The sequence below is a fragment of the Triticum dicoccoides genome, chromosome 1A (genome assembly GCF_002162155.2).
Source record: "Triticum dicoccoides isolate Atlit2015 ecotype Zavitan chromosome 1A, WEW_v2.0, whole genome shotgun sequence".
Classification (NCBI taxonomy): domain Eukaryota; kingdom Viridiplantae; phylum Streptophyta; class Magnoliopsida; order Poales; family Poaceae; genus Triticum; species Triticum dicoccoides.
Genome location: NC_041380.1, coordinates 22,030,188 through 22,053,149, shown reverse-complemented (window position 1 = coordinate 22,053,149; position 22,962 = coordinate 22,030,188). Strand labels below are relative to the sequence as shown.

Below are 22,962 nucleotides of genomic sequence, written 5' to 3'. Positions count from 1 at the left end.
GTAACTGGGTGATTATAAAGGAGCTCTACAGGTGTCTCCAAAGGTACATGTTGGGTTGGCGTATTTCGAGATTAGGATCTGTCACTCCGATTGTCGGAGAGGTATCTCTGGGCCCTCTTGGTAATGCACATCACATAAGCCTTGCAAGCATTGCAACTAATGAGTTAGTTGCGAGATGATGTATTACAGAACGAGTAAAGAGACTTGCCGGTAACGAGATTGAACTAGGTATTGAGATACCGATGATCGAATCTCGGGCAAGTAACATACCGATGACAAAGGGAACAACGTATGTTGTTATGCGGTCTGACCGATAAAGATCTTCATAGAATATGTGGGAGTCAATATGAGCATCCAGGTTCCTCTATTGGTTATTGACCGGAGACGTGTCTCGGTCATGTCTACATTGTTCTCGAACCCGTAGGGTCCGCACGCTTAAGGTTTCGATGACAGTTATATTATGAGTTTATGAGTTTTGATGTACCGAAGGAGTTCGGAGTCCCGGATGAGATCGGGGACATGACGAGGAGTCTCGAAATGGTCGAGACGTAAAGATCGATATATTGGACGACTATATTCGGACATCGTAAAGGTTCCGAGTGATTCGAGTATTTTTCGGAGTACCGGAGAGTTACGGGAATTCACCGGGGAGTATATGGGCCTTATTGGGCTTTAGGGGAAAGAGATAGGAGAGGTTGGGCACCCCCCCAAGGCCTAGTTCGAATTGGACTAGGGGGAAGGGCTGCGCCCCCTCCTTCCTTCTCTTCTCCTTTCCCTTGCCTTGACTCCTACTCCTACTACATGGAAGGACTCCTAGTTGGACTAGGAAAGGGGGAATCCTACTCCCGGTGGGAGTAGGACTCCCCTAGGCGCGCCATAGAGAGGGCCGGCCCTTCCCTCCTCCACTCCTTTATATACGGGGGCAGGGGGCACCCCATAGACACACAAGTTGATCCACGTGATCATATTCTTAGCCGTGTGCGGCGCCCCCTGCCACCATAGTCCTCGATAATATTGTAGCGGTGCTTAGGCAAAGCCCTACGACAGTAGTACATCAAGATCGTCACCACGTCGTCGTGCTGACGGAACTCTTCCCCGACACTTTGCTGGATCGGAGTCCGGGGATCGTCATCGAGCTGAATGTGTGCTAAAACTCGGAGGTGCCGTAGTTTCGGTGCTTGATCGGTCGGGCCGTGGAGACATACGACTACATCAACCAAACGCTTCCGCTGTCGGTCTACAAGGGTACGTAGATCACACTCTCCCCTCTCGTTGCTATGCATCACCATGATCTTGCGTGTGCGTAAGAAATTTTTGAAATTACTACGTTCCCCAACAGCTGAGCATGTGGGCGTGTAGGCCTACCAGCAGACGGCGGCGTCAGGCCATCGGTGTTGGAGCAGGAGGCAGCGAAGGGAATGGGGATTCTGGGGAGGGTGGAGCCGATCCAGCCGATGGAGGAGAGAAGCGACTCCGGTCGCCGGCGGCTGGGTACGAAAAAAACCGGAGTGGGGGTCGGGCGTGGGGTGAGACATCCGTGGGGCTTTCGAATGGAAGGACGGCGGTGGCGTGCGCACGAGCAGGGGACCCTCGCTCGGGACTCGGGAGTTGGTGGGCTGTTTTTTTTTCTTTGAGGAGGCTGCATCGGTTTTCTTTAGCGTGGCTGCATCGTTAATTTGGTAGAAAGAAAATTGCAAACGGCAAGCGAGGGAAGTTTCCTTCTCTTTCCTTTTATCGTGCACGATCTCTTTCCTTTTACTGTACGTGAATAGAGGTGAGACCGATCGAGCGTACGAAACGAAACGACTACCGACCGACCATCACAACCGCAGACTGGGTAGAGATTATTTGTTTCCTGAAAATCTGTTATTTGTTTCCTAAAACAAATTGCATTAATGAAAGGATCGTTTATTTAGATAAATTAGGAAAATTAGATCCGTGATCTTTTGTATGTTAGGAAAGTGCTGATTTGCAATAAAAGAGTAAAGAAACAAATAAACCGGTAGATAAGAAACCAGTATGGTAAGGTGATTGGTGGTGGGACAAAGAAAAAACAGACGAAAAAAAACCAGATGAAAGTGGTGGGACTATTCAACCAACTCGTAAACCGATGAAGTGGGGGGAGGGGACGAAAAAAATCTACGAAAAAAATAATAGTAGGTGGGACGAAAATTGACCGGCAGAGACTACCAACTGCTCCATTAGGAGTAGAGATTGGTTGTTATCAAGGGAAGGTAAAAATTTAGGAAAGTTAGGATTTTGAACTGATTTCTATGCAAATGGGGTTTTATTGTTTGGTAACGTGATATCAGTACCTACCCCGTTTGTGACGTGTCTAATTAGGAAAGTTTGCAAATGTTAAGAAACCATTTATTGGGAGGAAAGTTTGTGACGTGTCTGTTATTTGTTTCCTAAAACAAATTTCACTAATGAGAGAAATCGACTGATTTAGATAAGTTAGGAAAGTTAGATTAAAATATATTATTTGTTTCCTGAAAATCTGTTATTTGTTTCCTAAGACAAATTAAACCAATAAAAGGAATCGATTGATTTGCATAATTTAAGGAAGTTAGATCCGTGATTTGTTATACGTTAGGAAAGTTCTAGTTGTAATAAAGAGTGGAGAGAAAAATAAACCGATGGACCAGGGTGGGAGGGGGTGGTGGGAGGAGAGACGAAAAAAATCAGCGAAAATAAACCGTGAAGACGATTCACCAACTACTCCATTAGGAGTAGAGATAGATACATGCCCAGCCATAATTGACGAGCTCCATGTCTCTTGTACTCCCTCCGTTCCTAAATATATGTCTTTACAGAGATTTCAATATAGACTATAAACGAATGTATGTAGATGTATTTTAGAGTGTAGATTTGATCATTCTACTTCGTATGTAGTTTATATTGGAATCTCTAGAAAGACTTATATTTAGAAAGAGGGAATAGTGTCTTAATGGTTGGAGACTGTGTGCATGTGTGGCGGCACTGCTTGATTCTGTCAACTTGTAGATCATGCAGACTGGTCCACGAATGGATTATTATTGCTGTTGGGTTGGGTGTTGGGTTGGGTGGTACGTGGTTTTGTTGCTCAACTAACTGAGTGTGCCACGCGACATGCTCACTTGTTGCACGTACCCACAAGTATCCTCGATGCTCACTTGTTTACGATTTACCAATGTTGCTTTAATCGCTAGGAGATCGATGAAGTGAATGTTCTAGTCGCAAGGTACGTGGACCGTCTCTCAAACTGCAAGCAAACGACTTGATCGAACTGAACTGTTCTAGATCTCTTAAATTCAGCCGTACACCTCCAACAAAACTAAGTTATCTTGGGCATGTGTTGAAGCCAAAACGTGTCGCTTAATTAAGCATAGTTAAATTAAGGCGAACCCATGCATGGACTGAGTTAGTGTGTTGGTAATGGCCGGCTATTAGGACCGGGTTGTTGTCAGCGTCGGTGGTGACACACTAACACAGCACATTAGTGGTCAACGCTTTTTTGGATGGATGTGGAGGCAGTCATTCAACCGGGATCCATCGACCGATCGTGACTGTAAAGTTAGGTCGTCGCCTTGCTGTGGCGGGCACCCAAGTAATACTCAATTTTCCGTTCATGGATTTGCTAACGTCAATCTGTCCGAATAGGACATGCACCCATTTTTTGTGCGCATGTGATCTATCTCACTATTGGAAAAACCGCCATTACCGAGTACATTACCCTTTACCGAGTACAGTACAACGGGATCACGTCAAAAGAAATGTAAGCCGAGTGTAGCTCTCGGCAAACAATAGGACAAGGCACATGGGAAACTCCGCCGAGCCCCGCGCGATATATACTCAGCAAACATAAAGTCAGTTCGTGTCGAGGGAACCTTCCCAGAGAACCTTTTCGTTAACATTTTTTGAGAGAAATGTATTTTGGTTGGGCCAGGAGGCCAGCTAAGGGCTCCCACCGAACGTTCGGGCAATATGGAGTTCCTTTCGGGAAACACCGAGGCATACCATTGCGCATGAGGTTTTCAATGACTTGAGTTTGACCAACGCAACAAATTTTCTTTGATGGGGAAACCAAGTTTTTATTCAGCAAAATCCATAGTGTGTGGGATACATCTCTGGTCATGGGATTGGCCCAACCAAATGTGCCGACCAGGACATAAAGAGAGTGCAAATTTGGCTAATCTATGTGCATCGACATTGACTGCACGATCTTCAAAAATAAATTTACAGTTTAGGGGAATAGCTATACTATTAATCTTCTGGACGATGGCGACATTTAGCCTAAATCCACGAACAGAAAACTGGGTATTACTTTGGTGCCCGCCACAGCAAGGCGACGACCTAACTTTGCTGTCACGATCGATTGAATGGTTGTCTCCACATCACATCCAGAAAAGCGTTGACCAGTAATGCGCTGCGTTAGTGTGTCACCACCGACGCGGAGACCGACCCGGCAGGTCCTAATAACCGGCCTTCTCCAACACTAAATTAGTCCATGGATTGTTCTTAATTTCACTGCTAAACAATGGCTTAACTATGCGAGGATACGTTTTGGGTTAAGCACATGCATGACCAAGATAACTTGGTTATTTTTTGGAGGTATGACCTAGCTAAGCACATGGCCGATTCCCTAGCGATTAATTAATTAACACGAATCGATCATAAACAAGTGAGCATGGAGCAGATTTTTTGGGTACGTGCATGCCTACGTAGCGCGCTTAATTAGTTGGGCAGGAACAATCCACATCCGAAATTGCTTTACGGACGACACTGCCCGCAGGACCTGGAAGCGATACTTCCTCCCAACGGCTCTAAGCATCAGCCAAAAGAAAAACAATTGCCTCATGCGCACTGTTGGTGCTGCCACGTACAGTCATCCATGCATCGGCCGCAAGTTTGTCGTGTGTATAGCAACACTCATCCACATCCATGGACCAGTCCGCACGATCTAGAAGTTGACAGGATCAAGTGCCGCCACAGTCCACACGCACAGTCTCCAACCATTAAAACACAAGAGAGATGGATGCATCTTCTCGTCAATTATGGCTGCGCGCATGGACCAAGCACCCATCACTCACTGCCCGCTCTCTCTATAAGAATTTCCCGCGCACCCACCAGCCCATGCATGCAAACAAGTCACTGGTAGCCTACCCACACACATCACGTCAAAGCGCAGCAAGCAATGGCGTCCTCCTCCTCGTCTCCACTGCTCCTGCTGCTGCTTCTCCCGCTCCTGCTCGCCATGGCGCGCCCGTGCTCCGCCGTCGACGCCATCGGCACCTACTGCGCCAAGAACGGCACCAGCGCGGAGACGCAGGCCAGCATCGACCAGGTCCTCGCGGCCCTCGTCCCGCGCGCCTCGGCCGCCTACTACGCCACGGCCACCGCCGGCCGCTCCTCGTCCGCGGTCTGGGGCCTCGCGCAGTGCCGCGGCGACGTCCCGCGCCAGGACTGCTCGCTCTGCCTCGCCGCCGCGGCCAAGGAGGTCGCGTCGTCCTGCCGCGGCAGCTCGGACGGCCGGGTCTTCTACGACTACTGCCTCCTGCGGTACTCCACCTCAAACTTCATCGGCCTCGCGGACACGGGGTACACGCTCATCCTCCTCAACACCCAGAACGCCACCGGCGTCGACCTGGCCGCGTTCGACCGGGCGCAGGGGAAGCTCATGTCCCGCGTCGCGTCGGAGGCCGGCGGCGCCCAGAACAAGGGGCTGGCGACGGACACGACGCGGCTAGGAAATGACGGCGGCGGAGCCAAGACGACCATCTACGGGCTCGGGTGGTGCACCAGGGACATCACCGCGGCGGACTGCGGGCTGTGCGTGGCGCAGGCGGTGGCCGAGCTGCCCAACTACTGCCGGTACCGGCGCGGGTGCCGTGTGATCTACAGCAGCTGCATGGCGCGCTACGAGGTGTACCCCTTCTTCTTCCCGCTCGACAGCGCCGGCGAGTCGGCCGACGAGGTCGGACAGTGCGACAAGATCGTCTTGAACTACCCGTGATGGGTGGAGTACAGCTAGTCAAGTAGAGTGCTATCTACAAGCACTCTAGCTCGTTGTGCGTATCTGGTGGTGGCGAATCCATTTGTTAGTGTATGGCTAGCTCGTAGCTAGCATAAAATCCAACCGGGGTCCAAATAATTAATTCTCGTGAAGTGCAAAATAATAAGCAAAATAATAGCCTCGTGGTTGTTTGTGTACATGTTTACTTGTGAAAATAAATTTCGTGCAAACTACCGTCATGTAATTTCCATATTTGCAAAACTACTACCCACCAAAAGTTAATTAATTTCATATTTGCCTGTGATAACTTCATCAATCTCAAAATATTATGCAGGCTCAGTCTGTCGAAGATGCTTATAATGGTAGAGTGTGTGTGCATGCATTTATAGAGACGAGTGTATGCTCGTGTATGTGAACGGCTTCGATTGTACCGTGTCAAAAAATATTTAGTTAATTAATTCTTTCAGAGAAGTTGATTGCAATTTTGAGTTATCAACACTAGTAGAAAAATGGGCTTTCGTTCGGGCCTGGCCAGCCCATTAGTCCTGGTTCTTCCATGAACCGGGACCAATGGATGCATTCGTCCCGGTTCGTGAACCTAGAGGGGCGGTCGGGGCCTCGTGGGCATTGGTCCCGGTTCCAGGCACGAACCGGGATCAATGGGCCTCGCTCCTGGTCCACAAACATTGGTCCCGGTTCTTGGCTCGAACCGGGACAGAAGGCTGGGCTTTAGTCCCGGTTCCAGCCACGAACCGGGACAAATGAGTTGCCTATATATACCCCGTCGCCGCAGCAGAGCACTCCAAAGTGCTCTGTTTTTTCTGGCCAGTGAGGAGAGGGAATTTGGGTGCTCTAGCTCATGTCCTATGCACACGAGGTGTTCGATGAAATGCCCAAGCCACGCTAGTTAAGCTTTCTCCTCTCGGACTCGACCTCCAAGCTCCATTTTTCCCGAGATTTGTCTAGGTTTAGCGGTCCGTCACGTCCCGTCCCCGTCTCACCGCCGTCGATCGCCCGCGCCGATCTCATCGCATGCACCATCGTGGTGAGCCTCTTATCTTCTTCTGAAAGAAATTTTTTTTATTTAGATAGATATTTGTCTAATTTTTTTATTTTCATTATTGCTTGTTATTATATAGTGCGATGGTTTTGGCATCCGCCCCCGTCGGCCCTCGTCCTGGCTATGATTCGGATGTGGTATATATATATATATATATATATATATATATATATATATATATATATATATATATATATATATATATATATATATATATATATATATATATATATATTGTCTTTTATAACTATTTGCTGCATTTATTGTTTCTGACAATTATGCCCATCAAGTTGACGTAGATTTTATTTATGTAGGAGGTAGTTGAACCGGAAATTCCAACCGACCCTATTGTCTGAGAGGTTAAATTTAGTTAAAGAAGAAAACAATTACTTGAAGGAAAAAACAAAAAAAATTGAGGAGGAGAAGGTGATATTGGAGTTGCATGCTGCGGATGTTGTCGATGATCACAAGATCAAGATGGATGCAATGCGTTTGAAGATTAGAAAGATTAGAAAATATGCCATTCATACCGAGGCTTGGTATCATTATGCCGTTGGATCAATTTTTACCTTGGTTGTGATTATGATCGCATTTGTTGTTGCATTGAAAGGTTTTACATAGTTTCAATGTATGGTTTAACTATATGCTCTGGAGAGCTATATGTTGTTCAATTAGAACTATGTATGTACTTTGTTTTTAATGTGATGATGAACTTCTATTAATTTGGTCACTTATCTATTCATGAGAGCTATATGTACTAAATTGATGATGTGGCTTTGAATGGTGCATTTTATACATGAAGTGCATCCAGTTTTTGTCGTAAGCCTCTCTACTTTCTTGCACATGCTATGTGGGTGAAATGATGATACCATGCCAACTTTCAACCTTTTCAGAGTTCCTTTGTAGTGCTTTTCAATTTCAGGGTCTTATAGCTCAAAATAATCAGTAAATGCATGAAAAATAACAAATGAAGTTAGAAAGGGTTGAAAATTGATGATGTAGCTTTGAATGGTGCATTTTGAACACAGAGAAAGTATGGAGTTCAAATAAGTTTAAAAAATGAAATCCCTTTGTAACAGACAAGTTTCCGTATGAAACCCTGATATTTCGAAAAAGATTGTCCGTTTTGTATACGAAGTGCATCCAGTTTTTGCCATAAGCCTCTCTACTTTCTTGCACATACTATGTGGGTGAAATGATGGTACCATGCCAACTTTCAACCTTTTCAGAGTTCATTTGTAGTGCTTTTCAATTTCAGGATCTTATAGCTCAAAATAATCAGTAAATGCATGAAAAACAACAAATGAAATCAGAATGTGTTGAAAATTGATGATGTGGATTTGAATGGTGCATTTTGAACACAGAAAAAGTATGGAGTTCAAAAAAGTTCAAAAAAATGAAATCCCTTTGTAACAGACAAGTTTCCGTATGAAACCCTGATACTTCGAAAGAGATTGTTCGTTTTGTACACGAAGTGCATCCAGTTTTTCCCGTAAGCCTCTCTACTTTCTTGCACATGCTATGTGAGTGAAATGATGATACCATGCCAACTTTCAACCTTTTCAGAGTTCATTTTTAGTGCTTTTCAATTTCAGGGTCTTATAGCTCAAAATAATCAGTAAATGCATAATATATACGAATTTCAGGGTCTTACAGCAAAAAGAAATATCATAAAATAAAATAAATAAGTAATTTAAAAAAATATAAACTTTAATAAAATATATAAGTAGAAACAAAATAAAATAAAATTTAATAACATAAATAAATAAAAAATTTGAAAGTAAAATCATCAAAATATTTTCTGTTCAAAACATTATAAGCAGCCTCTAAAATTTATGAAACTAAAATTATATAAAATTGATGCAACTAAAATTATCAAAGTATTTTCTGTTCAAAATCATTAAAAGCAAAAAGAATTTTCATAAAGAACTTTTTTGTTAGAAACTTTAATAGCAAAAAGAATTATCATAAAATAAAATAAACAAGTAATTAGAAACAAAATAAAATAAAATAAATAAGTATTTTGTTGTAAGTAGAAACAAAAAAAGAAAATAAAAAAACTGGAAAAGAAATTGCCACCTACTGGGCCACCACGACCTGAATACGACTAGAAACCCATCCATGGGCCAGGATTCAGGCCCGCATAAGGCCCAGTAGGCCCATCAGGCATAACAGTTACAATTAGGCCCATAAGCCTGCAATGGAGAGGAGCTCGAGAGGGGTGCGACAGTGGGGCTTATAAACAACTGTGCGCCCCTGTCAACTAGCGAGGTGGGACTAAACTCCCACCACCACGCCGCTGTGCAAGGCCTTTGGTCCCGGTTGGTGGCACCAACCGGAACTAAAGGGGTGCATTGGTACCGGTTCGTTGCACCAACCGGAACCAATGCCCCTCTTTAGTCCCGGTTGGTGCCACCAACCGGGACCAATGGCCGCCGCTTCCCGCCCTTTGGGCTGCTGAAAAGAGGCCATTGGTCTCGGTTGGTGGTACCAACCGGGACTAAAGGGGGGCATTGGTCTCGATTTGTGCCATGAACCGGGACGAATGCTCTTGGTATATAAGCAGCACTTGTCAAAAATTTCATTCAGTTCTTCGATCTGCCTCTCTGCCGCCAAACGCCTCGACACCGACGTACACCTCGACGCCGCCAGGCTGCTGGACCTCGACGCCGACGCCGTCGCTGCGCCCTACCTGCCCCGACGCCGACGTCGTGCGCCCCTGCCCTGCCCCGACGCCGTCGCGCCCCTACCATGCCCCGATGATGCCGCCCCCCTACCATGCCCCGACGACGCCGCCGTGCACCCCTGCCTTGACCTCGACGCCAACACCGCCGCGCCCCTGCACTGCCCCGACGCTGCGCCACGCCCCTGCCCTGCCGTCAACGCCGCCGCACCACTGCCCGTTGGACAGGCCGGTACTCCCTCCTCCCTCCCACCCCTCTCCTCTATCCTTCCTTCATGTATGTGATGATGGTGAAGTTGGTTCAGTGCATAGTTTCAGAGAATTGCATGTTTTAAGCCATGTACACAAGGTGTTTGATGAAATGCTAGGGCTAGCTAGGGAACTTTGTTTTATGTGAAACTTGGCATGATGATGTCTCCTTGGATGTTAGTGAAGATGGTCAAGTTGGTTTGATAAAATGAAAAACTTGTTAGTGCAAGTTTTATTAAAATTTAGTGATGGACAGAAACTACATGAATTTTTTTTGGTGCACTTGCTAGATGAAATTGGGGCTGCCCTTTTGGACTTAAGGGTTTAGTACGAAGGACTACAAGATGTAAAAAATTCAGAATTTTTTTAGAAAGGAAAAATAGGGTTGTAGTTCAATGCCAAGATTGGACCAAAACTGAAAAATGGAAGTTGTGCTCAAAATTTTCAAATGACCAAAGTGGCTTTTTGAATAAAAATGATCTATAGGCATCATAGGACTTCTCAAAAATTTTGTGGCATTTGAAAGGAATTATTTGAAATAGTTCTAGTGCAAAAAGGTCATTCTAGAGTTTGAAAATACTAATAAAAATTTTTTTTGAGGCCAAATGATTAAAATAATAATTACTACTGATGTTTTTGTTCATAGCATTTTTTGTCCTTGTATGTATGTATGAATGGATGGATGGATGGATATGGATGTATATATAAAATATTCATATATGATGTTTTTTGGTTCATAGCAATTTTTTCCATGTATGTATAATTTATGTATGTATGTTCATATATGCAAAAGTTACATTTAAGAAAAAATAAGAAAATTCTACCTTTTCTTCTTCTCTTCTATCCCGATACCTTCAACACGAGGGGGGGTCGATATACCCCCTCCCCGAAAACATTATTTTCCCATGTATGTATGTCGTCGTTCTCGATATAACCCCCTCCCGGATAACTTTGACATGAGGGGCAGTCGATATATATACCACGGGAGCACCCCCCCCCCTAAAAAAATGATGTCGGTCTCCTACCCCCTCCCTCTGCGCCCCTACCCGATCGACAAACTCTCTTGAGGCCACCCAAATTTACCAAGTTAAAAGAGCGTTGTCGTCCAGGCCACCCCAAACCCTAGAGAAGCATCGAGGCCAGGCCACTAATATGATTCCTTATTGTGCTTAGCTAGCTAGTTCAACGTCTGCCACTAATATATCCATCTGTCATGTTTGAATAATAATTGCCATGTTGTAAATATTTGCAGAAATTATGGATCCACACCCCCGAGACGAAGCACAAGAAGCGATGTTGGGGGAGATAATCGCACACGGAAGTGATGCCGTCTTGTCATTTCTCAACGACACATGCACCGATGGTCTGGAAAGACAGGATGAATAAGCAGGCTACAACGATGATCAAACAATCAAGGAGGAAGGACACCATGATGACGGTTTCGGTGACCGAATGGAGGGGGAAGGACACCGTGATGACGGCTCCGGTGATCGAATGGAGGAGGAAGGACACCATGATGACGGCTCCGGTGACCGAACGAAGTCCGGCCAGGTATATATATATATTAATTAAGCATGTGCTGACAATAGCTAATTGATGCATTAATTGTTTTTGATATGTACACATATTAACTCTCTTCTTTTTCTTCTTTTATAGCCCTCCGGATCGAGCAACACTACGGTAACGAGACGAGGCCCGAAGAGAAAGTTGCGCTCGGATGAAAGGTACACGATCATCGAAATTGGTCGCGCTGGCCAACCGATCACTACTAGGGAAAACCCTAGTAGTAGCGCGGGTTTTGGGGCTATTAGGAGCGCGGGCAGCCGCGCTACCAATAAGGCGCTACAGCTAACTGTTAATAGTAGTGCGGTCTGTACACGCGCTACTACTCTGGACTGTATCAGCAACGCATTTTCGGAACGCGCTACTATTAATTAGCTGTAGCGATTTCCTTGCCCCGCGCTACTGCTATATCTTTCATCATTTCCCCCGGCTTCCTACCCTATTTCAGCTTCAATAAACATCAATTTCTAGATACTAGGTACTACTACATATCAATTTCATAAAGCATTATAGGTACTAGGTAGTACTCCCTCGGTTCCAAATTACTCGTCGTGGTTTTAGTTCAAATTTGAACTAAAACCACGACGAGTAATTTGGAATCGAGGGTGTACTAGATAATAATTTCATATATACTCAACATGCATCCTCAAGCAGTACAAGGTGATATCGACGACGATCATCATATGTAGTTCTAGATAATATCGACGACGATCATCATATGTAGTTCTACATGATATCGACGACGATCATCATATGTAGTTCTAGATGATATAGCCACACACACACACATGTAGTTCTAGATGATATCGACGACGATCATCATCCTCAAGCCTGGGTGGTGGGTGTTCCTGATAGTAACTAGGATGGCATGTCCAACACGAAGATTCTTGCCAACGAGGAATCTCTTCCACCCAACCAAGTTTAAGTGTGTGCGACCGTCTGTGTCCATGCGGTAAGTACAGGTGGTGACGAAGCCCCTTGCGGTAAGGCGTAGTCCAGCTGAGCCTTCTTCATCAGGCTCGATACCACAACTCACAGATAGGTTCTTTGGCAATTTCTGAATAAGAAAAACATATCAATTAATAAATAGCCTCGCACATACTCTTGCAAATATATTTCTATTAAGTCTAGATTTCTACACTATCAAAAGACACAGTACTACGCATTTGTACTAACTAATCATGAATTCTACTAATAAGTATATATGGATTATCTACACTATTAATAGTTCATTGGATTCTACACTAATAAGAGCATGTGATCAAACTCTACACTAAAGCATATCATCGACTAGATTTCACAAAGCATATCATTGGACTCTACACCAAGCATATCATCGGATTCACTAAGAATATCATCGAATAATTTGCATTTGTAAGTATAACAATAAAGCATATATATATCATCAAATTACAACAGGAAGTACGTATAACGTACCATTTCATGCCGATCGACCATGGTACTTGTCAGGCGGGTCACGAATGGCACCCCGACAAAGTCATCACGTGGCAGAATTATGTCCCATAGGTTGCACACCTCCTCCTCGCTCAGCCTCATTCTTTGAGCTATGATGGCTTCATGAAGTGGGTTCTCATCATCTTCATCGAGTGGGTCCTCATTATCTTCATCATCTTCGTCATCTTCCACCAGGTTGAGATAAATGACAGCCGGCTTGGGTCTTTCTGCTCTGAAGGAGAAGCTGATCAACTCACCACCAGTAAGACGCATGTGGGCAAGGAAACGGGCCCATCCATCTCCTCCAATCTGCGACATATTGCAACCTTTCTCGATCTCCATAGTGTACGCCCCCCCAGGAGCCTCAAATATCACAGTGTCTCCTGTCAGCTTGTTGAATTTCAACCTCACATTGCATGGGACGATCTGTGTAAAAAAAGCAAAATGACACAATGCAGTAATGCCAACACTAAAAATAAAATAGTTGTTACATTTCATCTAATTTCTTACCGCCGCATGACGAAAACTCGGTTGGAAGTAGATGCCGAACAGCTTGCCAGTTGCAAGGCTGCTGGTGCACCTTGACTTGCATTGTCGACATAGCGGTGGTGGTGGTGGCGCCATTTTCCTAAAGCTATATGAGCAAAGGATTAACGATTCACTTCACAGGAAAGAAAAACAGTAGCATGTGATATTTTTGGTTCTTCTGCGAGAAGCAATTTTATGGACAAAACATTTCGGTGGCACCTATTGCCGAAAAAACTTTTCACAAATATTTACCAAATAAGGGTACCAACTACCAAGACATTTCATCTCATCTGGCCCCTATTGCCTAAGATAATTGATTAAAAAAACAAGTGGCACATTTAACTAAATTGGCACCTACATTTTGCCAAAAAAATAACTTATTACAAAAAAACAAAAGCATCTACCTATCCATGTACAGAAAAATAATAATAATATGGTGCATACTAAATCAACTAGCCTACTAAATCCACTAGCATACTAAATCAACTAAATCAAAATGTTCTAAATCAACTAAATCAAAATGTTCTAAATCAACTAAATCAACTAGCCTACTAAATCAACTAAATCAAGATGTTCTAAATCAAGTAAATCAACTACATACTAAATCAACTAAATTAAAATGTTCTAAATCAACTAAATCAACTAGCCTACTAAATCGGAATGTTGCAGGGAGTTGGGGTTGTGGATGGAGGAGGGAGTAGGGAGAAGGAGGGGCGACTCGAGGAGGGAGAAGAGAGTAGGACGGAGGAGGGAGACGGAGCGAGGAGGGGCCAGCCGGCAGCGAGTGGAGGTAGGACGGAGAAGGAAGGCGGAGCGAGGAGGGGCCGGCCAGCGGCGACTAGAGGGAGGACGGATGAGGAGGCTGGTACCGAGTCCAGCGAGGAGGAGAAGGTGGCGGCGGCGCAGATCGGAGGAGGGATGACGGGGGAGGACCGGCATGGTGGGTTGAGGGGGGGATCGAGTGAGTGTGAGTGTGAGTGGATCGGTTAGGTCAGAGAGTGGGGGAGATGGAATGGCTTAGCAGTAGCGCGCTATAGCAAAAGGCGCTACTGCTAAACGACCTAGCAGTAGCGCCTTTCACAAAGAGTGCCCTACTGCTATGTGTCAGCATGTAAAAATAGACATCAAAAATACATTGATCATCAATGATCTTTTTGTGTATAATCTGATTTGTTAATATGAGTCCTCACCAGTTTAGGAACTGCTGAAGACTCATATTGCGGCCACAAATTTTACACATAGAGTTCAATGAAGACCAAGTGGTTGTGAAAGTTTGAGAAGTAACATATTTAAGGTGGTACAAACTCTCTTCACGAAGCGAGGTGGGACTAATTTTTTTTTGTAAACTTAGCAGTTGTGGTTATTGTGTAAATGCGCTACTACTATGGTCCCTAGCAGTAGCGCTCTTCATACAAGCGCGCTGCTGCTAGAACTAGCCTCACGGCGGCGTCATGGCAATTATAGCAGTAGCGCATCTTAGAGTGGGCGCACTACTGATACATTCATTTCAGCAGCGAGGTTTGTGCGCGAGCGCTACTGCTAGTTAGCAGCAGCGTCTTATTTGAAAGCGCGCTGCTGGTAAGATTCTGTGTATAGGCTTTTCCCTAGTAGTGGATTGAACCCCTCCGGACCAATCAAAAATTTAATGCTCAGTGTGGGGTTCTAGTTAGGGACATGATCCCGATCAGCATCGAGCAATGGTTGAAGCCTAAGGACAAAGACTCTCAAGTGTCTTATGTCAGCGATAGGCAAAAAGCTGATCTTTGGACCGCGCTGCAGGAAAATTTCACCTTCCCGCCAGAGGAGGATCCGGAGAATCCAGTTAAAAAGCCAATGATCAAGGCTTATGCTCTTAAGAAGATGGCTGAGCTATTCAGGAGGTGGAAGAATGAGCTAAAAGCATCGTTTGTCGACCAACACAAGACTCTAGAATTCATCGGCCGATTTGAGAAGATCAAAGATCAGTGGCCTGCATTTGTCACCAAAAATAAATCTAAGAGAGCAGCGAAGATGTCAGCGACAAACAAGAAAAATGCTCCAAAGAAGAAGCATCACCATCACACGGGGTCAGGTGGCTACCTGAAAGCCCGTCCGTTGTCGGGCAAGGCTGAGAATGACCTCATTGAAAAGGGATCGAACCAGAGATGCGACACTGGCCAGACCGTTGCAGGACTTGGTTCTTCGGGGTTGGGGGAAAATTGTACCCTGTAACAGGAAAGTGCGTTTGGACCAACGAGCAGCTGAACACACCCGTCGAGAAGCTTCAGGAGTATATCGAAAAGGCTCAGCAAGAGACATTCGTTCCGGACAGAGAGAACGACGAGCTCCCAGAGGCCCTTGGGAATCCTGAGCACCCCGGACGGATAGGAGGCACGCCAGGCTCCCTTTCGTGGAAGGCTGGATTTCCCGACGCAGGCGGTTACAAACGCCGAGAGAGGAAGAAGAAAAGGAGTTGACCCAACTACAGACGCTGCATGCAAGGGTACAAGCGCTAGAGGAACGAGACGAGGCCCGCAGCGCGCGACTTGCCGACACTAGTGGAAAAAGAGTTAAACGTGAAGCACATTAGTGCCTGTTTGTATTTGAGCCGGTACTAATGGTACCATTAGTGCCGGTTCGAACGGATTTGCATTAATGCCGGTTCGTGTTAAACCTTTAGTACCGGTTCGTGGCACGAACCGGTACTAAAGGGGTGGTGGCAGGCTGGCGTCAGGCCGGGGCCCCACGATCACCTTTAGTACCGGTTCGTGGCACGAACCGGTACTAAAGGTCTAACCTTTAGTACCGGTTCATGCCATGAACCGGTACCAGTTTTCCGTTTCGACAATTTTTTAAAATCACAAAATTCCAAAGGGAAAATAGAGTTTTTGGGCATTTTAGACGTTTTTTTGGACGTTTTTAGCGTTTAGTGCTAGGGTTTAGATTTCAGCGTTTAGGGTTAGGTTTTATGGTCTAAACCCTTAGTTTTTACTGTTTAGCATAGAGTTTCCGACGTTTTAAGTCCCGGGTTTAGGGTTTAGGACAATTTTTGAAATGACGAATTGTAAAAGGAAAAAAGATATGCTCTAATTTATGTTTTTTTGAATTTTGGTTAAATCTTGTCAAACCGGTCAAACAACTGATCCAAGAAATATAGTGTTACTAAATAATTACGCAATAATATTAGTGTTACTAAATAAGTATCTCAGTTTTTTTGAATTTTGTTCAAATCTGGTCAAACTATGGTCAAACTGTGGTCAAACTACTTATTCAACATAATTATTCAAGAATATTAGTGTTACTAAATAATTATTTCAATTTTTTGAATTTTGGTCAAATCTGGTCAAAGTATGGTCAAACTGTGGTCAAACTTATTCAAGAAATATTAGCGTTACTAAATAATTACTGTTTTTTTAGAATAATAGTTTCAAACTCAAATGGTGAAATGTGTGACTTCATGCTCAAGCTAAACTCCTGAGGGTTAATAGGATTGACATCTTACTATTGTCAGGAAAACAACAAGTGCAGACTGGGAAACGAAGGAGAATAGAACCTGAAAGTTAAGCGTGCTCGGGCTGGAGTAGTGAGAGGGATGGGTGACCGGTCGGGAAGTTAGATGATTTGGAATGAGTGATCCACACTTGAGCAGTTAAGAGAGGTGATTAGAGACTAAATCATCAAATAATTCAAAAAAATTAAAATAAAAAAAGATCAATTTTTTTTCCAAAATTTTCAAAAAAAAAACCTTTAGTACCGGTTGGTAACACCAACCGGTACTAAAGGTCCCCCGTACCAGGGCGCGAGCTCACGCCACGTGGTGGCACTTTAGCGCCGGTTCGTGCCGAACCGGTACTAAAGGGGGGGGGGCTTTAGTGCCGAAACTTTAGTGCCGGTTCCATAACCGGCATTAAAGGCCCTTACAAACCGGTACTAATGGTCCGTTTTCTACTAGTGCGAAGCTGCTACACCCGAAGCTATCCCGCCATCTCAGCGGAGAAGCAGTGTGGCTTCCACGGACCTGCTTCAGGAGCCTTTCTTCACGGCTCCTACTAGCTACCCCGTGGATGCTATCACGGAGTCTCAGAATTTCCACCTTATGACGTAGTGGATGGAATTGAAAGTCAAGGTGGCTGTTGGCTCTGTTGCACCTCCTGAACCTGGCGCAACTTTTCACTGCCGGCCGATTCCAGAAGGATATGCTAGGGTGATGGTCGATGAAATCACAGAAGGATTTGAGGACCTCCAGCTTGACCACCCTACGGGTGACGGGGAGATTCGGATGAGTTCTTGTCTGAAGACTCCATGCCTATGGCGAAAGGAGCTCATCAACCTTCCGAACTGGACGCCTCCGCCTCCTCCTCCGGAGAGTCAGGGCACTCCGCCTCCTCCCCCGCTTCCTCCTCCGGCGAGTGATCAGGGCACTCAGCCTCCTTCTCTGGCGTGTGGTGGCACTCCGCCTCCTTCTCCGCCTGTGTCGGCGCCCCCGAGCGGCCACCAGCCTCCTCTTTCTCCGGCGCGTGGTGGCACTCCGCCTCCTTCTCCGCCCGCGCCGGCGCGCCCGAGCAGCCACTAGCCTCCTCCTTCTCCGCCTCGCCAGCAAGGGCGGCAGAGACCCGCCGCTGCCCCGGCTGCTCCGGCGCGTCGTAGTCCTTCTCCTCCGCCTCATAAGCAAGCACGAAAGAAGACAGCCGTAGCCGCTCTGTCTCCTCCGGCGTCTAGCAGTACAACCAGAGGCGGGAGGCAATACAGAGTCAGTCCACCTCTCAAGCTTCTAGAGAAGTTACCATACGAGAGGCCCGTGGAAGAAAACGCAAAGATCGTGGAAAAAGAAGTGAAGGACTTCTTTGAAGGGGTGAAAGCAAAGAGACATCCACCTCCGGAGGAGAAGGTAGACCGGGTGAAAGCAAAGCGCACTATCGATGCCCTGAGGAAACCACCAAAGTCTCCATTGAAAAACAACTATGAGCGCATTACTGCAAATATATCGAAGCGGAGCGGTCGGGAAATACTATCAGTGATCGAAGGTTAGCAGAACGACGAGTTGGGAAAAAAATTGCTTAGCTCAGCGAACAAGCGGACCAATTGTGCCCCCCGCTCAAGGTGTCTAGCGATATTATCGCTAATGATCCGGGGATGGTGCCCGGTTATAGCAATCTTGAAGATTACCTACCCGACGATGTACATTATGATTTCTTGGAGGTGGAAGAACACCAATACCATTACGGGAAGCCTCTTGTCAAAGATGAAAAATCTCTAACAACGATGATACGAAGATTCCATGATTGGTACATGAAAACCTGCATAGAGTCTGGGGGGACAAATACTTTGTATCTGAGAGTTAGAGAGGAGCGCGACCTCGTTAGAATTGATTTGTTGACTGTTCCATTTGAGGAGTTCTTCCAGTGGTTCAATCAAAAGGCCCTCGATAAATTAACGGTCACTTGCTACTGTCTGTAAGTACTACTTCTGTCATTAAGTCTCTATATATAGCTCAGCTCTTTCATTGCATGTATATATGATTATCCTCACTATATTATGCAGATTGAAGATCATCGAGTGCAGAAAAGCAGAAATGTATGATATTGGGTTCATTAACACAAATCTCATAGATCAATTTGAGGTTGAAAAGAACAACGATGATGCTGAGGCCAACTTGCTCAAATCATTGATAATAAATCAAAACTAAGATAAAATACTCTTTCCTTACAACTTTGAGTGAGTGTTACTGTCTCGTGCATATTCGGTTTCCCTTATTACTCGAGCGAGGTTATAGTAATGTAATTGATGAGTTATGCATACGTGCGCAGCTTCCACTATATTCTTCTGGATATTAAGCTTGAGCAGGGACTAGTAACCATCTTAGACTCGAGACCAAAATCTCCCGAGACCTATGCGGACATGACTAAAATGCTCGAGAAGTAAGTTCAATCGATCATCATCGCACCATATCAGCAACTTTTTGTTCATTTCCTGATATCAAGTAATTGTTTTCTTTGTCTCGCAGGGTTTGGAAAGTATTCACCGCACAAGCTCCGAGACTGCCGGGGGAGCTGCGATGGACATACCCGAAAGTAAGTAGTACTAGCTAGCTAGTTCCGCGCATCTCGATCCCATTGATTCTAGCTACTTTCATCAATGCCATTTATAATGCTTCATTATCAGCTTGATTGACCTCTATTTCTCGTAAAGTGTTTGTGGCACGAACAAAGGAATGATTACTGTGGATACTACGTGTGCGAGTTCATCTACAACGCGACTTGCAAAGATAAGCGGGGCTACTCTAAAAGACAATTTGATGTGCGTAAGCAATAATATTCACAATTTCATTTTATTACAACATCATTTCTGTTGAGTTTCATTCATATATACATATTAACCCCCTTCTTCAAATTAGACGTGGGAGATGCGGAATGAACTCCTACTAGAAGATCGCATGAAAGCAATTCAAGAGGAATTAGCGGGATTCTTTCTTGACCACGTCATCAATAAAGCCGGAGAATACCATGTGGAACTTTATTTCAGATGCTAGGGGATTGTAATAGATCTTACATATTGTATATGTATGTAGCCAGTAGCGTTAGATAGATAATACGAAAACTTGTTGTTCGACCAATCTCTCAGAGAAGGAGAGGTCGATCACTTCTCTCGGTATGCATGACGAACTTCTGTACTTAATGGTTTCCTTCATTTTTTTACTAGCTAGCGTGTCGAGGGCCTCTCTATAGGTATAGTACGTAGCGTCAACCAAGCACGGAGATAAGAGAGGACACTTATCTCTATTAATTAATTAGCCACCTAACACAATATATGAAACACCTTAATTAACCATACAAAACCCCCAAATCCACCCCCCTTTTAGAAAAAAAACAAAAACCCTAGCCCCTGAACAGCTGACGCGTGGATGCCTATTGGTCCCGGTTGGTGCCACCAATCGGGAGTAAAGGCCCTCCTGCCAGGGCTCGCCACTATGGCCACGTGGAGGCCCATCTGTCCGGTTCGTATAAGAACCAGGACTAAAGGCTAAGGGCATTAGTAATGACCCTTTAGTCCCGGTTCCGCAACTGGGACAGATGAGCCTTATGAACCGGGACAAATAGCCCTTTTTCTAGTAGTGCAACCACCTTGCTCCTTATAAAAGCTGTTATTTTTTTAATAAAAGGTGGATTTTATTGACTCAAAATGAAGCATCAAAAAGATACATACCACAATGAACACACACCCGCCTCTGTATAGTTAGGACGCACACAGCCAATATCAACTCACACACATGAAAACATGCCAACAACTAGCAAAGTAATATAAGACCAAAGCTATGTGTAGGCGAGGAAAAAAGAAAAATCCCTAAAGTGATCAAATCTGTGATCGGCAACCTACAGTAATGACCATATCCGCCCCAATAATCTCATGACACCACATAGACAACGAGATTCTTCAACAGCAGCATCACGTGCAAGGCGCTGCTTCGGTGACGCAGCATGACGCGGCCACAAGAGGCACCTCGCTGACGACTTGGAGTAGCCCCAGGGCCGACGAGGAATGCCGCTAGAACCGTACATGGAGCTCCCGATCTGAGCGCGCCGCCGCGAGACGAGATGCAGCTCCGATTCCCAGCAGCCAATGGCCTCCGAATCCGTCGCATCTCCGCATCACAAGACGCTCGCTGGAGAGCAGTCCATATCCATCGCCACAAGATCCATCACCAGGAGCAGCCTTGTGGACCAGCCAGCGCCCCTCCAGATCTGCATCGTGCCCGCAGCCTACCAAGAGCCCTCCAGGCCGTATCCGTTGGAGAGCAGCATGCCCTCCCACCGCCGCCGCATACGCCGGCGGCAACGGCAGCAAGAAGCGACGAGAAGAAGGGCTCCTGGAGAAAGGGATTTGGGCGCCCCGGTGCCGCCCGTTGGGCGCGACATGGGAAGGCCAGACATGTAAAAACAATACCGTATCTAGTGTGGCTAGTTTTTATGGCTAGTTTTTCCTTTTTCCTTTGTAGAGCTGTTATGGCTAGTTTTTTCCTAAATCTTAGCCGACTAAACTTTAACAATGTCGTATCTAGTGTGTCTGACCTAAGTACGCATGGGAAGGCCAGACATGTAAAAACAATACCTGCCATACTCCGGTCAAGCATTGGCCCCCGCCACTTGCAGGATGGGTGGCGCTTTCTGTATCGGTTTACTGTAGTCTCAAAAATTGAGTTTATAAAGTTTCATGTAGTCTCAAAACAATGTTGCCAAATTCAAAAAAATGTTCACAATTTTTTAAATTCTGGATTTCCAAAATTATGTCCAAATTAAAAAAAATCAATTATTACATAATGCAACAAGCGAATAAATGATTAAAAAAATTAACCTGAAAAGGCAAGACTGAAAATAAAAAACAAAAAGATAATCCAAGAAAATTCTATAATCTTCCGAAACCGGCATGCGGGTGTGTGTTTGGTCGCAACCTAGACCTACACGTAGACCAGGCTCTGCCCTTATTGGGCTGGTCTCGCCAATGTGCGTGCACGCCTTAGTGGGCTGGCCGATTAGAGCGATTTTAGGAAGGTTCTATAGAAAGTTAGCGACCTGCTTTACATTCTGCTGTGCGAGATTATCTTTTTCTGTGTTTTCTGTATCGGTTTATTTTTCTTTGTTTTCTCTTTGTGTTTTATTTTGTTGGTTTTCTTTTAGGTTTCCAATCCGTCATTTATTTATGTTTAGTTTCAAATTTGTTTGTTCTTTCATTTATTTTCAGATACTTTGCCAAATGTTTCGAAATATATGTTGAACATTTTCCTTATGTTGGTTGAACTTTTTTCAGATACACATTGATCATTTTTGCGAAATGTGCATTGAATATTCTATGAATGTATGGCTGAATATTATTTTAAAAATATGTAATTCTTTTTCATAAATACCATGAACAATTTTTTAAACATACAAACTTTTGTGAAGTGTTAGAATTTTTTTAAATGTCAGAAAATCTTTTTTGAATGATATGAACAATTTTTAAAATTATGCGTACATTGTTTTACATTGAGTAAACATTATTTAAAGATGCTTTGAGCATATTTATTGAAACACTTGGACATGTTTTAAAAAATTCATAAACATTTGGTACATCATTTTACAAAAATTGCATAGACAGTTTTTTTTACCTTGAAGGCAATTCATTGACCACTAGGCGGGCACGAACGCTTGTAGCGAGCAGCAGCGCCCTGACGCACCGAAGTAGGAGCCGTAGGGGTGGCCAAAGATGATGCACGAGGCACCAGACGAGGATGAGGTACCAGAGGGGTGGCGTTCTTGATCTTCTTCTTCGCTGCTTCCTCGGCGATCACCGACGCGGCTATCGTTAGTTTCCCAGCGGGCCATTGATCTCTACTTCAAGATTCGTGCTCCTTGTTCTTTTTTCTCTGTTGTGTCTGTTGTCATTTTTTGGGCCAAATAGTCTGACAAACCACTGTTT

General features: G+C 44.8%; 1 protein-coding gene across 1 annotated transcript; it reads left to right on the top strand.

Annotated features, from left to right (window-relative positions):
• The first annotated feature begins 5,061 nt into the window (after positions 1-5,061).
• Positions 5,062-6,192, top strand: LOC119359902 (cysteine-rich repeat secretory protein 55-like). The gene has a single exon (XM_037625897.1). It carries the CDS (start codon positions 5,177-5,179, stop codon positions 5,993-5,995), a length of 819 nt encoding a protein of 272 aa, XP_037481794.1. The 5' UTR covers positions 5,062-5,176; the 3' UTR covers positions 5,996-6,192.
• Positions 6,193-22,962: the final 16,770 nt, after the last annotated feature.

Excerpts from the sequence above, each read along its gene's own strand:
- LOC119359902 (XM_037625897.1), top strand. The coding sequence starts at position 5,177 with ATGGCGTCCTCCTCCTCGTCTCCACTGCTCCTGCTGCTGCTTCTCCCG.